Here is a 15,549-nt window from a genome sequence, read left to right on the forward strand (position 1 = left end):
AAGAGTTATTGGCCTCAAAGAGGAGGTAGAGAAAGAAATGGGAATATAAAGTGTATTCAAAGGGATAACAACAAAGAACGTCCCAACTTAAAGAACTATGGTGTGTGAACTACTCTCAACCAGAAAGATTAAATGATGAACCAATCAAAAATGGTAACTATAACTTTTCAAGACATAGTACAATAAGACATCAAGAGATTCAACAAAAAGTTAAAAAGAGGGGAGTATGAAGTGAAAGTGTAGAGTTTTTATTAGTTTTCTTTTTGCACATCTGTTTGCTCAAGCAGTCAGTGCTAGTGTGTCATCAATTTAAAATAACGGATGATAGTATTTGCAAGCCTCATGATAACTTCCAAGGATTGAGGATAGAAGGAACATACCTCAACATAATGAAACACATATACAACAGACTCAACGCTACTATCATACTGAATGGGGAAAAACTGAAAGCCTTTTGTCTAAGATCTGGAACACAGCAAGCATGCCCATTGTCACTACTATTATTCAACATAGTACTATAAGTCCTAGCTAGAGCAATCAGACAACAGGAAAAAAAATAAAGAGCATTCAAACTGGGAAAGAAAAAGTCAAATTATCCTTGTTTGCAGATGATATTATCTTATATTTGGAAAAACCTAAAGACTCCACCAAAAAACTATTGGAACTGACAAAGAATTCTGTCAAGTTGCAAGATGCGAAATCAAAATACATAAAACAGTAGCGTTCATGTGTGTCAACAGTGAACAATGTGAAAAAGAAATCAAGAAAGCAATCCTATTTATAATAGCTACAAATAATATAAAATACCTAGGAAACAATTTAACCTAAGAAGTAAAAGATCTCTAAAAGGTAAACCATAAAACACTGATGAAAGAAATTGAAGAGGACACACAAAAAATGGAAAGATATTCCCTGTTCATGGATTGGAAGAATACTGTTAAAATGTCCACACAATCCAAAGCAATCTACAAATTCAATACAATCCCTATCAAAATGCCAATGCCATTCTTGACAGAAATAGAAAAAAATCCTAAAAGTTACACAGAATAACAAAAGACCCAGAATAGCCAAATGCATTATGTGCAAAAAGAACAAAACTGGAGGAATCACATTACCTGACTTCAAATTACACTACAGAGCTACAGTAACCAAAACATTATGGTATTGGCATAAAAACAGACATATAGATCACTGGAACAGAATAAGAAACCAGAAACAAATCCACACATCTACAGTGGATTTGTTTTCGAAAATGGTGCCAACAACACATACTGGGAAAAAGACAGTCTCTTCAATAAATGGTGCTGGGAAAACTGGATATCCATATGCAAAAGAATGAAACTAGACCCGTATCTCTTGCCCTACCAAGTTAAAAAGCTTCTTCACAGCAAAGGAAACAACCAACAAAGCAAAAAGACAACCCACAGAATGGGAGAAAATATTTGTAAACTATCCATCTGACAAGGGAGTAATAACCAGAATATATAAGGAGCTCAAACAACTCTATAGGAAAAAATCTAATAATCTGATTTAAAAATAGACAAAATTTCTGAATAGACATTTCTCAAAGGAAGACATACAAATGGCAAGCAGGTATATGAAAAGGTGCTCAACATCAGGAATCATCAGAGAAGTGCAAATCAAAACTACAATGAGATACTATCTCACCCCAGTTAAAATGGCTTTTATCCAAAAGACAGGCAATAACAAAAGCTGGCAAGGATAAGAAGAAAAGGGAACTCTCATACACTGTTGGTGGGAATGTAAATTAGTATAATCACTATGGAGAACTGTTTGGAGGTTCCTCAAAAAACTAAAATTAGAGCTAGGATACAATCCAGCAAGCCCACTGCTGGTTATATATCAGTATGTCCAAGACATAACTGCACTCCCATGTTTATGGCAGCATTATTCACAGTAGTCAAGATTTGGAAGCAAACTAAGTGGCCATCAACAGACGAATGTATAAAGAAAACGTAGTACATATATAAAATGCAGTACTATTCAGCCATAAAAAACGAGGAGATCCTGTCATTTGCAACAATATGGATGGGAGTGAAGGTCATTATGCTAAGTGAAATAAGCCAGCTACAGAAAGACAAACTTCACATATTCTCACTTAGTAGTGGGAGCTATAAATTAAAACAAATGAACTCATGGAGACAGAGGGTAGAAGGATGGTTACCAGAAGCTGGGGAAGTGAGTGGGGTCTGGGGCAGGTGAGGGCAGAGAGTGGCAATTGTTAACAGGTACAGAAAGTAGTTAGAAAGAATGAGTAAGACCTAGTATTTGATAGCACAACAGGGTGAATAATAATTTACTAAATAATAATAATTTAGCATTTTAAAGTAACTAAAAGAGTATAACTGGATTGTTTGTAACACAAAGGATAAATGTTTGAGGAGCTAGACACCCCATTTACCATGATGTGATTATTACACAATGCATTCCTGTATCTAAGTAGCTCATGTACTCCATAAATATACAGATCTACTATGTGCTCACAAGTTTTTTTTTAATTTTTAAAGAATTTTCCAGAATTTTATTGACTGAATTTATTATGACTTATTTATATCAGACTACTTTCAAAAGAATTTGAGACCTTTGTAAAGTATACATGATTTAAAAAAATAACCCTATAAAATATGTCTTGTATTGTCATTCCATAGTTTCTTAAGATAAGGAACTTATCCGTAAGATCCATAAGATTCATAGTACCTGGATCTTATTAAGAAAATAATTTGTATATCTAATAAGTACCTCAATTTCACTATGTCCCAAACTGAGCTGATTCTCTCTGGCCTCACATCCAATTTTCTCCTCGTGTACTCTTTCCAATCTCGGTGATCCACCCTTCCAGTGCTGGAGCCAATAACTTTAGAGTTATCCTTCACTTTTCTTTTTCTCTCTTCCCATATCTATTCCAACAGTAAATCCTCAGTACTCTACTTTTAAAATATATCCAGGTTATCCCACCTCCATTCCTACCACCCTGTTCTGAAATACTGTCAACTCTTGCCTGGTCCCCTTTCCATTTTTGCTGCTCCCCCACCAGTTTATTTTTGCCAGAGATACTGTTAAACATAATTTGGAACTTGGACTTCTTTTGCGGGTCTCCTCACACCCAGAGGGAAATTCTGTACATGATCTGCCCCTTCTCCCTCTCCAATCTCATTTCCCACAACTACCCCACTCCCTGCTCCTGGACCTCACTGCGTGACCACTACTCCCTGGATACCCGGGCATACTCCTTTTTCAACACCTTTGCACGAGATGTTTCCCATGCCTGAAACTTGCTTTCCTTAGATATGCAGATGGTTTGCTCCCACATTTTTTTAGGTCTTTGCCCAAAAGTTATTTTATCAAGAAAGCCAAGTTATCATCACATATAAAATAACAATCCTAACTCACCCCAACCAACATACTTTATCTCTTTATATTTTTCTCCATAGCATTTTCTCTGTAACATACATACACATACCACATACATGGAAACAGTCCATATCCCCCGAATTAGAAAGGTAACTGACAGCTAGCTGCATTTATATGTAACACTGAATGAATGAATGAATGAGAATTATTAAGTTCTATAACAGACCGTGTGTTCTGTACACCCAAGCCTCCATGCAAGACAACCAGACTTCAACTTTTGCTAGACCTGTTAGAAGTGAGGATTTCATGAAATGTGGGTGATTTTGGAGGAATGTTTAATCACAACTTCTGTGATTACTTGGCTTAGACAATCTATTCTTACCTGGAAAACTTAAAAAAAAAAAAAAAAAATACTGCCACAGCTACACTTTTAAGTGGATGGCTTCATTCCAACAAACTTATCAGCCTTGTCTTTGGAGTAAGAGCATATTTGATTACAGTGACTACCTCCTCAACAGCTGTTAAATATTGTGCAATAAAAGTCTGACAATTAGATAATAATCCATCTTTAAACAGATCTAAATCAAAACAATACTGAGGTTTGTTCTTTTGATAAAATCAAATTGCAACGACAAGAAAAACCAAAAGTAACGCTCGATAATATAGAGGCAGCCCATTAGTCTAGAGACAAGGATGCAAACAGGACTCCAGAGGGTCTGGAAATAGCATTGTAAGGCCACTGGGAACCTAAACTGCATTTTCTTTCCTGTTCTCAACATCAAAATGCAAAATGGTAGAGTTGTCAAGAACACACACTCTGGGGCCACACTGCCTGGTTTTGAATCCTCACTCTGCCTCTTACAGCTCACTAACTTATTTAACTTCAGTTTCCTCATCTGTGAAATGGGGATGACAACAGCACTCACCTCTTAGGGTGATTGTGAGGTCTAAGCTTCTTAATAAATTTAAGTCTATAGAATGGTGCCTATCACAATAGCTATAGTGTTATTTCAGGATTTTCTTTTATCAGTGCTATCAGTACTACTGTTGTATTGCTCTTGTTATAAATAATTGCAAAAAATAAATTCAATCTCAAAGGTAAACAAATAAACATAAATTGATGAGAAACCACACATCATCTATAATTCTCAAGAATATTTTAAAGGGTATTCCTCTGCCATACTAGCAGACACAATCCTAGAGGAAAAAAACATATAAACATCATCAAAAATCTTTAAAATATATATAGAAATGGAACCAGAAAATATACCTGAGAAATTTAATCGGAGGTAATAGAGATTTACACAACAATTTAAATACATTGATGTTTATCAGGGTTTTTGTTTTTGTTTTTGTTTTTTTTGAGACAGAGTCTTGCTCCATTGTACATATGTAGTATGTTTTCTTTATACATTCGTCTGTTGATGGCCACTTAGTTACTTCCAAATCTCGACTACTGTGAATAATGCTGCCATAAGCATGGGAGTGCAGGTATCTCTTGGACATACTGATTTCCTTCTAGGTAACGTGATTCCTCCAGTTTTGTTCTTTTCTCACAGAATACATTTGGCTATTCTGGGTCTTTTGTTATTCTGTATAACTTTTAGGTTTTTTTTCTATTTCTGTCAAGAATAGCATTGGCATTTTGATAGGGATTGTATTGAATTTGTAGACTGCTTTGGGTAGTATGGACATTTTAACAATATTTATTCTTCCAATCCATGAACAGGGAATATCTTTCCATTTTTGTGTGTCCTCTTCAATTTCTTTCATCAGTGTTTTATAGTTTGCCTTTTAGAGATCTTTTACTTCTTAGGTTAAATTGTTTCCTAGGTATTTTATATTATTTGTAGCTATTACAAATAGGATTGCTTTCTTGATTTCTTTTTCACATTGTTCACTGTTGGCACACGTGAATGCTACTGTTTTTTGTATTTTGATTTCGTATCTTGCAACTTGACAGAATTCTTTGTCAGTTCCAATAGTTTTCTGGTAGAGTCTTCGGGTTTTTCCAAATATAAGATAATAGCATCTGCAAACAAGGATAATTTGACTTTTTCCTTTCCAGTTTGGATGCTCTCGGTGTAAGGAGACTCACGAAAGAAGTCCAAGCTCCAAATTATATTTAACAGTACCTCTGGCAAAAATAAACTGGTGGGGGAGCAGCAAAAACGGAAAGGGGACCAGGCAAGAGTTGACAGTATTTCAGAACAGGGTGGTAGGAATGGAGGTAGGATAACCTGGATATATTTTGAAAGTAGAGTGCTGAGGATTTACTATTAGAATAGATACGGGAGGAGAGAAAAAGACGAGTGAAGGATAACTCCAAAGTTACTGGCTCCAGCACTGGAAGGGTGGATCACCGAGACTGGAAAGAGTACAAGAGGAGAAAATTGGGTGTGAGGCCAGAGGGAATCAGCTCAGTTTGGGACACAGTGAAACTGAGGTATCTATTAGATAAACAAATTATTGTCTTAATAAGATCCAGGTACTATGAATTTTATGGATATTATGGATCTTATCAGTATTATCAGTGCTACTGTTGTATTGCTCTTGTTATAAATAATTGCAAAAAAAAAATTCCATCTCAACAGTAAATAAATAAACATAAATTGATGAGAAACCATACTTCATCTATAATTCCCAAGAATGTTTTAAAGGGTATTCCTCTGCCATACTAGCAGACACAATCCTAGAGGAAAACATACTAACAGCATCAAAAATTCCTAAAATATATATAGAAATGGAACCAGAAAATATATCTGAGAAATTTAATCAGAGGTAATAGAGATTTACACAACAATTCAAATACACTGATGTTTATCAAGTTTTTAGTTTAGTTTTGTTTTTTTCTGAGACAGAGTCTTGCTCTCTGGCCCAGGCTGCAGTGTAGCGGCGTGATCTCGGCTCAGTGCAACCTCTGCCTCCCAGGTTAAAGTGATTCTCCTGCCTCAGCCTCTCGAGTAGCTAGGATTACAGGCACCTGCCACTATGACTGGCTAATTTTTGTATTTTATATTAGTAGAGACAGGTTTGTATATTAGTAGAGACAGGGTTTCGCCATGTTGGCCAGGCTGGCCTTGAACTTCTGACCTCAAACGATCCTCTCACCTTGGCCTCCCAAAGTGTTGGGATTACAGGCGTGAGTCACGGCGTCCGGCCTATCAGTTATTTATTATAGTGACAATATAGAGATAAATTAAGTATCAAATACTAGGGGATTAACTGTCAAGAACTAGGAAGTGTTTGAAATTTTAGCCTGCTTACAACCTAACAAGTAGCCTCCCAGTGTTTCATTGCTGGCAGAAGACACAAGACTTCTGGGTCAGAGACAAAGGACATTAGTATTCTGTGCACCAGGAGGGATAAGCTTTATCTTCATATTACCTCTCCATGTTCCTCCTCCCTAATCTAAGGGGCAATATGGAGCAGTCCATACGGATGCTGCACACAGCAGGGCTCTGCATCCTAGATAAGGAACCTTAGAGACTCAGAGTTAAGAAATGTCCATCACATAAACAGGATGCAAGTAATCCTTTGTCCCTGAGGATAACATTATCTTTATTACCCTGCACAGCAAATAAACCTGCCCTCCGCTACTAAGGGAGAAGCTATTCCTCTCTTTCAAGGCTGTTCACTCTAAAGTCATCCTTGAAAAGATAGTTCAGAACAAAAGTGCAAAACTGCAAAAGGCCATGGAGAATTGCCTCCAGACACTAAATAACGTATGGTCATCATTACAATGTGGACTATGTGGTTACAAAAAAAATTACTTTTCAGAAGGTTTAATAAAATGAGAAAAATATTCTGACATACTAAAAACCAAGCTCTCATTCCCCAAAACTATACACACACACACACCCCGCAGAGAAAATGGACATGATTTTCTTTTAAGTTGCACTGCTTTATATATATAAAGAAAAATGCTAATATATACACAGCATTTTTTTCCGGATTTTGAAATTATGCAGAATTGCTATTTTCTTTCTGCTCCTTTGAACTAAATTTCCTGTAATGTATGACTTTTATAATCAGAAAAAGGCTTTCTAGAAAATATACATAGATATGACACCAAAAGCACAAGTGACAAAAGAAAAAATAAGTTGGACTTGATCAAACTTAAAAACTTTTTGTGCTTCAAGGAACATAAAAACAGTGACAAGAAAACCCACAGAATGGGAGGAAATATTTACAAGTCATATAACTAAGGATTTGTATCCAGATTACATAATTTTGCAACCCAATAATTTAAGACAAAAAACTCAATTAAGAAAGAAACAAAGGAATTGAATAAGCAGTTCTCCAAAAAAGACAGGAAAATGGTTGATAAGCACATGAAAACATGCTCAATATCATTAGTCATTAGAAAAACACAAATCAAAACCAGGACGAGATAACACTTCACACCCACCTCAATGGCTAAAATAAAAAACAATGACAAGAGCTGGTGATGACATGGAAAAACTGGAACCCTTACACATTATTCTCAGGGTTCTAAAATGGTGCAGCCACTTCAGAAAATAATTTTTTGGCAATGCCTTAAAATGATAAGCACAAAGTTGCTATACGATTCAGCAATTCTGTTCTTAGAGAAATGAAATTCTATCCAAGAGAAATACAAAGAAATGTCCACACAAAAACTTATCACCGAAGTTCACGGCAGCATTATTCATAATTGCCAAAAAACAGTTACACGAATCTCCCTCAACTGATAAATGTATAAACAAAATGCAGTATTGGCCACAGAACAGATCAAACGAAATGAAGTATTGGTACATGCTACAACTTAGACAAACCTTAAAAACATTAAGTGAAAATAAGAGGTCACAAAAGGCCACATATTCTATGATTAAATTTAAAATGTCCAGAAAAACAAGCATATACAGAGACAGAATGTATATTTAGTGGTTACCTTGGGTGGGGAGAGGGAGAAATGGAGACTGATTGCTAATAGGGATAGGGTTTCTTTTTGGAGTAATGAAAATGTTCTGAAATTAGATAATGATGACAGTGATACAACTCTGTGAATATACAAAAAAAATCACAGAATTGCATACTTTAGAAAGGTAAATTTTATGCTACATAAATTATATTATACTTCAATAAAAGTATTGAAATACGTACACTATACATACACACTAAATCACCCATTATTAAAATGGGGAAAATATAGGTAATTCAAAAAGTAACAAAAGGGTCAGTAAACGTATTTTTGGAAAAGCTTCAACCTCACTAGTAAAAAAAAAAAAATACACTAAAAGAATGAAGTGCTATTCTCCCCTTTAAATTAGCGAAAAATAACCTTAAATAATAAAGCAATGGTATAGTAAGAAAGACAGTCTATATTCTATTACTGAAAGTGTTAAATGACATAACATTTTTGGAAAGTCATTTGGTAATATATAACTACTATAAAACCATTCATCTTATTTGACACAGTAATTCCATCTAGGGTTCTATTCTAGGGAAGAAATCACATGCAGATAACAATGAGATGTTCATCATGGCATTATTATAATAGCCTTAAAATGGGGAAACGGTAAATATGATGAAATTTCCATAGGATTAAAAAAAAAACCCCACATAATCTTCTAAAAGTAAGTTTTGAATGCTGCAATATGGTACGTTTAAAGAAGCAAACTGCAAAATTGAACTGGGTGGTCCTAAATTTCTAAGCAAACAATGTTTAGTGTATGTAAAGAAAATAAACACCAGAAGAAAATGTACCCAAATACTAACAGCAGTTAATTTCTACATGCAGTTCATATTACTTTTATAACCAGAAAAGTATTATTTGCTAAAGGAAGATAAAAGAAGAGATAGCCCTTGGAGCTGATGGTATACTGACAGTGAATGATCAAGAAAAAGCAAACCTCATGGATCTACTGATGTCCCTCCATCACAGACGGAACTTGAAAATGAGACCACTATTTTCCCATGGTGAATACAGCATTGTATAATTGTAAGTCAGTGAGTTCAACATTAATTCTGGCAGGGTTCTAAAATGAGTTATTTAATGGAACTTTGTACGAACCTAAAAAGTGGAAACCATCCATCAGCAAGAATATCATGGATTCGCTGTCATCATTTCAGAAGACTTCATTTCTTTCTTGGATGAGCTCTTTGGCAATGTGATGAGGGACAAACTTATCAACTGCTAGATGACATCAAACTGAGAGAACTAGTGAATCTGCTATCAGGATGAAGACTCTGAGGGATGGGGGTAAGTGGTTTAAGAAGTCACTTCTGCTCTTGGATAAGATAGTGAATGAGGTAATAGAAAGCAAGTTGATTAAATAGTGGACGGTACCAAACTGACAGGAACAGCAGATGTGTACCAGCATCCAAAAAAGACTAAGAGATAAGCAAAAGTCTAAATTCAATGAGATAATATTCAACACAGATATTATTATCAAGTCTAACTACTAATGGGTAATTCGATGGACACCATCAGTTTAACTACTAATGGGCTAACTACTAATGGATTTCTTTTGGGGGTGATGACAGTGTTCTAGAAGTAGACGGTGGTGATGGTTGCATAATATGTAAATATACTAAAACCACTGAATTGTGCACTTTAATAAAAATTGTGAATTTTTCATTTCAATTTTATCTCATTAAAATATATATAATTGCAAAATATGTTTCATATATATCTCACATGTCAGATACACTGACATCCACAAATATTTAACACTAATACTATAAGATTCACAATACTGTCAAGTAGAATTGTATACAACTTTACAATGCACAAGAGGCCTGGATCAATAATGCAAATTCTTAAAAATAAAGTAATGAGGCTGGGCACTAGTGGCTCACACCTGTAATCCCAACACTTTGGGAGGCCGAGGCAAGTGGATCACCCGAGGTCAGGAGTTCAAGACCAGTCTGACCGACACAGTGAAATCCCCGTCTCTACTAACAATATAAAAATTACCTGGGTGTAGTGGCACGTGCCTGTAGTCCCAGCTACTCGGGAGGCTGAGGCAGGAGAATCACTTGAAGCCAGTAGGTGGAGGTTTCAGTGAGCCAAAATCACACCACTGCACTCCAGCCTGGGCAACATAGCAAGACTCCGTCTCAAAAACAAACGAACAAACAAAAAGTAATGAATTAATTACGCATTCTTCACTAGTTCAATTAATTTATTTACTGTATGCTTAGTTGGTCCCAAGCACTGTGTTAGGTGCTACAGCTACAAAGGGTGAACAAGATATAATCCCTACCATCACAGGACTTCCATCAAGCAGGGGAGGTTGACATTAAATGAACGTAACTCAAATAAATGTAACAATTGTAATGAGGAATCTAAGGGGAAAACACAAGGTCTTATGATAAAACACAACAGGCAGATCTGACTTAGATGGGGAGCTGGTCAATAGCCTGAGAAATCACAATTTGAAACTAGAAGGATGATGTATTTAGCCAGGTGAAGAGTGAGAACTAATGTCCCCCCAGATGGAACAGCAGTGCAAAAGTCCTGAGGCAGGAAAGAATTGGTCCCACTGGAGAACTCGGTGAAGACAGGCTGTGGTCAGAGGGTTGTGGATGAGAAGACTGTCACAAAACGCGGCTGGAGAAGTAGGAAGGGCTCAGTCTACTCAGGACATTACAAGCCATTCTGGGGCTTCTCACCTTACATCCTGGGTAAAAAGGGAAGCCACTCAGGAATTTTAGAAGGGAAGTCGCATGATCAATTTGAGACATTAAAGCATCATGCAGGACCCTCTGTGAGAAAGGGATTAGAGAAGAGCAAAAAAATAAATTAGGAGATCAGTCAGCGTCAGACTAGCGGGTAGGTGTAGAAAGGAAGAGAAGTCATTTGCAAGGTCTGTTTTGGAGGTTATCACGTATTTTATTTCACAATTCAAATTTACACATGTGGGAAAAGCGCCTTCCAGAAAGACCAAAGCATGTAAAGTAGAGATCACTTACCAGGTCCTGGAAACATCTGCCTCAATCTAGTACCAACCTAAATCCTACAAACACTTCAAGCTACCTCCAGGGGCCCTGAAGTCTTTTCATTTAATTAAGCAGTACTTGAACCCAAATTAAGCCCAAGCTTCCAGCGAGTTTTCAGAGTGGTAAAGAAAGCCAGACAGTGAAGTAGAAACCTAGAAGGTCACTGGGATGAGTACAGGTAATACTTGGTGTCCCCTGTTTAACCCAACTGCAAACCAGCTTGTCCTTGGAACATTTTTTCCCTCTAAAGGAACCATTCTGGAAGAGAGGCACTCTGCTTAGCATATGCTCTGTTAAAGGCTTCAGTTAAACACACATGCACCCCCAGAAAGAAATATGTGCAAAGCATTCCAGATTATGCACGTGCATCTGTCTCCTTAAACTGCACTCCAGAGACTCAAGCAGATCACAGAGGCTGTCATGCATATTACACAGTCTACAGCGAGTGAATGACTTCCATTGTAACAGAAAAGCAACTGTACATTACACACCCATACAATTCTTTTCCTCTTAAAACTCTACCTACCCACATGGTAAACATTGCTTTAAACCCACAATGGGCCAGATAATCAAACTTTGTATATACTCCTTGCAAACCCAAGACATGAAACCATGAAATCGAAGGAAATTTACGTATAGTTTCACCAGGTATGACGTAAGCAAATAATAAAAATGGATATGACCAGTAACAACTATGTATTTAACTCCACATGCTCTGTAAGTAATCTTGTTCTCTTTTTCTTTTAGACTGTGAAAATATTGCCCTTAAAAATATAAAACAAAAGAAGGATTTTATTTAACCTCAAGGCATCATTTATCTTTGACCACTGTTATTCTTTTCAGCTTCTTTAGGGTTGTAATTATTTATTACAATATATATTTATACAACTACTTGACCACTGTTGAAAATGCTCCTAGTCCTTCTTAAGTCCTTCCATGTTAAGAGGGCTCTTCCAAGAAGACTTCCCTTGACCTTGAGGGCAAAGCTGATCCTCTATCCAGTCTCCCTCTCTACCCACCACACCTGGCACATGTCTGTATCATACACTGACATATTTACAACTGCCTCCCCTTCCAGACTGTGAGTTCCTGGATGCTCCCAGCACTTAACACAGAGCCTGGCACATGAAAGGTTCTAAATGCTTGTGGAATCAAATAAATGAATAAATGAATCTGATCCATCCAACCTCTGTAATTTATTATTTTTTTCACCGGCATTATCCCAAATGTGAATGACCCACCCAATTCAATAACACTTCAGACAATTTTCCATTTTCCCCCAATTTCTTCTCACTTCCAGATAAATAAAGATTTCTGACTTCGAGTACTGCACTGCTTAGAGGGTATCTATAAATGCCAATTTTAAATGTAAGAACACTGCTTGAGACTCAGGTTTACATGTGACTTTGTACCAGGTGTCTTTGTATATAGAACAGAAATGGCCTTGACTCCCCCAAATTCATATTCTATAACAAAGTGGCATCCACTGCCATATCACCCTATCATTCTTGCTATCAACATCCACATCAGATATCACTTTTACAAAGGGCCCCCTTTATTATGGAAGGAGGAAGAATGCCCTTGGCAAGGGCAGAGTCCATGAGTTAAATTCATCCGTCTGGAATAAATTATTTAGTATCACTTAAACTCTGAAAGCTTTGAGTCACCTATCCTGTGGTTTACAGCACTGTCTTCTAAGTTTACAATTTCCTGATTGTGAAGCGACAATTTAATTCCCTAGTGCAAAATCAATACAGTTTAAATTTACTGTCGGAACTGACATTCTCCAGCAAACTAAAAGAGTTCTTCTTCCGATGACAAGAGATCATTTTAATCTGCTTTTACAAAAAGGTACTCAGGAACCAGTCCAAAATCTTGGCATGAATTCTTTCTGGACATAAAGCAATTGACTCTACTCCTCTTAAATGTGTGGGATCCCTGGAGCCACCTGAGCTATGGCCACTCTGACCTAGCTTTGACCTGTCAGGGGCCTACACTTTGAATGGAAGTTCATCCTGCAAAAACGCAAGGAGCTGTGGTGGTAGTAACAACAGACAGCCAATAGGGTTTTTAAAGATATTCTTTCACTCGTTTAGGGTTTTTATCAGGCAGTAACGTCGATCATCATTTTCGTTCTAAATTAGATTATCAGTACAACTGAGTAGGAAGATTTGGTACAGCGGTCAACGTTTCCAATGTTAATTTACTGGAGTGATCAGGGACCATTTGCTTTTGTTGATTAGCAAAAGCTGGTGTTGTTTAAAACACACCAGTGCGTGACGAATCCATAAGCTGCATCCTTTTCTCTAACGAACAAAACAGACTGGAAAAGGCAAGAACACACCATCATTCAATCTACAATGAATATTGATCATCCGTTCTGTGTAAGGCCCCTTGCAGCTGCTACGCTGAGGATGGGGATGGGGACTGGGAAGGCCGAGTTGGGTGGGCCTGACACCCTAGATTTAAGAAGCTTCCAAGCGCAGGAGCCCATCTGCATTCAGCTCGTTTTCCTTGCACCTGTCACCGAACGGCTTATTTCCCTTTCAACTACTCTGAGCGGCCAACAGCTAAAAGAGAAAGCCTCGTGCCAGGAGAAAGAAGCGATGATCTACACCCAGTTATTAGCAGACAACTGAGGTTCCCTCCCATCCACCCCTGTGTGCACTGTGCACCCCCAAAACCAAAAGGTCAGGCCCAGCAGCAGCTAAGGCTAGGCCTGGGAGGCAGCAAGAGAACAACTGGGTTCGCAGAGACCCCGGGATGCTCAGGCACTGCCTGCTCCTCCCTAGCCCGCGGTCCAGGCTCCGCTGGCGCCCCGCAGAGCAGTCGGCCTCCCGCGCGCTCAGCATCCCTCCTCCTCCTCCCCCGTCTCCTCCCGTGCCTCCTCCGCCCGGGCTGGTGCCACCAACCTTGGGCGTGCGGATGTGCTCCATGGCGGGCCCACGTCTGCAGGGTCCCGGGCGGGCGCGGCCTCACGCACCTGCGCGCGTCTGCGGCGCTACAGGAGGAGCGCGGGGAGGGGGCTTCGCGCCCGGGCGTGGGCGGGACACGGGCTTGGCTCCGCCCCCAGGTGCCTCGCGCGCGGCGTGCGGAGCCTGGGCTCCCGCGCGGCCCTAGAGAGCGCACCTCTGCGCCTGCGCCCACCTGCGCCGCCGCCGCGACGGGCCTCTGCCTTGGGTTGCCGGGGCGAGGGCTGGTAGCTCTCTCTTAAGAGGGGCAGTCGGCGAAGCACTATACGGCCACTGTTCCCCAGGACACAAAGAGGGCCTTGTTTTGGGTGTGGCCTCCTGGAAGAGAGATGGGGAGTACATGCTGCTCCACACCGCCCTTAGGCTTCCTTCCAGGGCGTCCCAGGATAGGTAGGATTTCAGGGTGGGGCGGAAAAGGCTGCCACAGACACTCTAGACCCAGGACGGTCTCGTGAGCTCCATGTGTGTGTTTCATCCCAGGCGCGGCCGGCATAGCACGGGGGGTGCGAGTGGAAATAATAGCAGCAGTGTTAGCACCCTGATAAGTGCGCTACTAAGTCAGGCATCTCACATCCACCTGCGACTTCACTGTTGGAGGCGACACTTTTCCCTTGGCACGGTGTTGGGTGCGCATTTGCCATCTTTAGCTCCAAATGAACTGAGAGAGAGAGATACAAAGCATCCATTATGCGTTACCATTTCCCTATTTATGATATTAACAGTAGTTGGTGCCATTGTTAGTGTTAGGCGCCTTGGTAAAAGCCAAAGAGAAGAACACCCTCCAGTTTTGTTTTGTTTTGTTTTGTTTGTTTTTTCTCTTGCAGCCCTAAGAGTCCAATGATACACCATAAGTAAAATTTTGTAGAATTCTCCATAGTTCTGTTCAATTTTTTCCTCACTCTTGCTCATCTTTCAGGCTGGATTGTGATTTTTTTTTTTTTTTTTTTTGGACCATAGAGACTCTGCTTACCTCTTTTTATCCAATGCCTGAACACATTACAGCCTTCCAACAAATAATTAATACAGTTTGAACCTATTTTTAAAATTCCAGATCCCTCTTTCACATGTCTTCTTCCATTTCATCCTCCTACTGCTTTGGGAGGCAATTAGAATAAGTACTATAAACCACCATTTGCATATGTCATGATTGACCCAGGGCATAATTTCTTCTTTACCAAAGACGACCAGGAATAGAGTCAAGAACGCTCTGTTGCCAACTCACACACCGGCCTTAGCCTCC

The 15,549-nt window shown here is 38.9% G+C and overlaps 1 protein-coding gene across 1 annotated transcript in view; it reads right to left on the reverse strand.

Moving 5' to 3' along the window:
- MTMR7 (myotubularin related protein 7) overlaps window positions 1-14,396 on the reverse strand; it is a 112,005-nt gene extending 97,609 nt beyond the window's left edge. The window contains exon 1 of the mRNA XM_007961731.3: window positions 14,250-14,396. Within this exon, the coding sequence (XP_007959922.1) occupies window positions 14,250-14,273 (24 nt within the window). The 5' untranslated portion in view covers window positions 14,274-14,396. The remainder of the gene's footprint in view (window positions 1-14,249) is intronic.
- Window positions 14,397-15,549: the final 1,153 nt, after the last annotated feature.

This window comes from Chlorocebus sabaeus, chromosome 8, assembly GCF_047675955.1.
Source record: "Chlorocebus sabaeus isolate Y175 chromosome 8, mChlSab1.0.hap1, whole genome shotgun sequence".
NCBI classification, from domain to species: domain Eukaryota; kingdom Metazoa; phylum Chordata; class Mammalia; order Primates; family Cercopithecidae; genus Chlorocebus; species Chlorocebus sabaeus.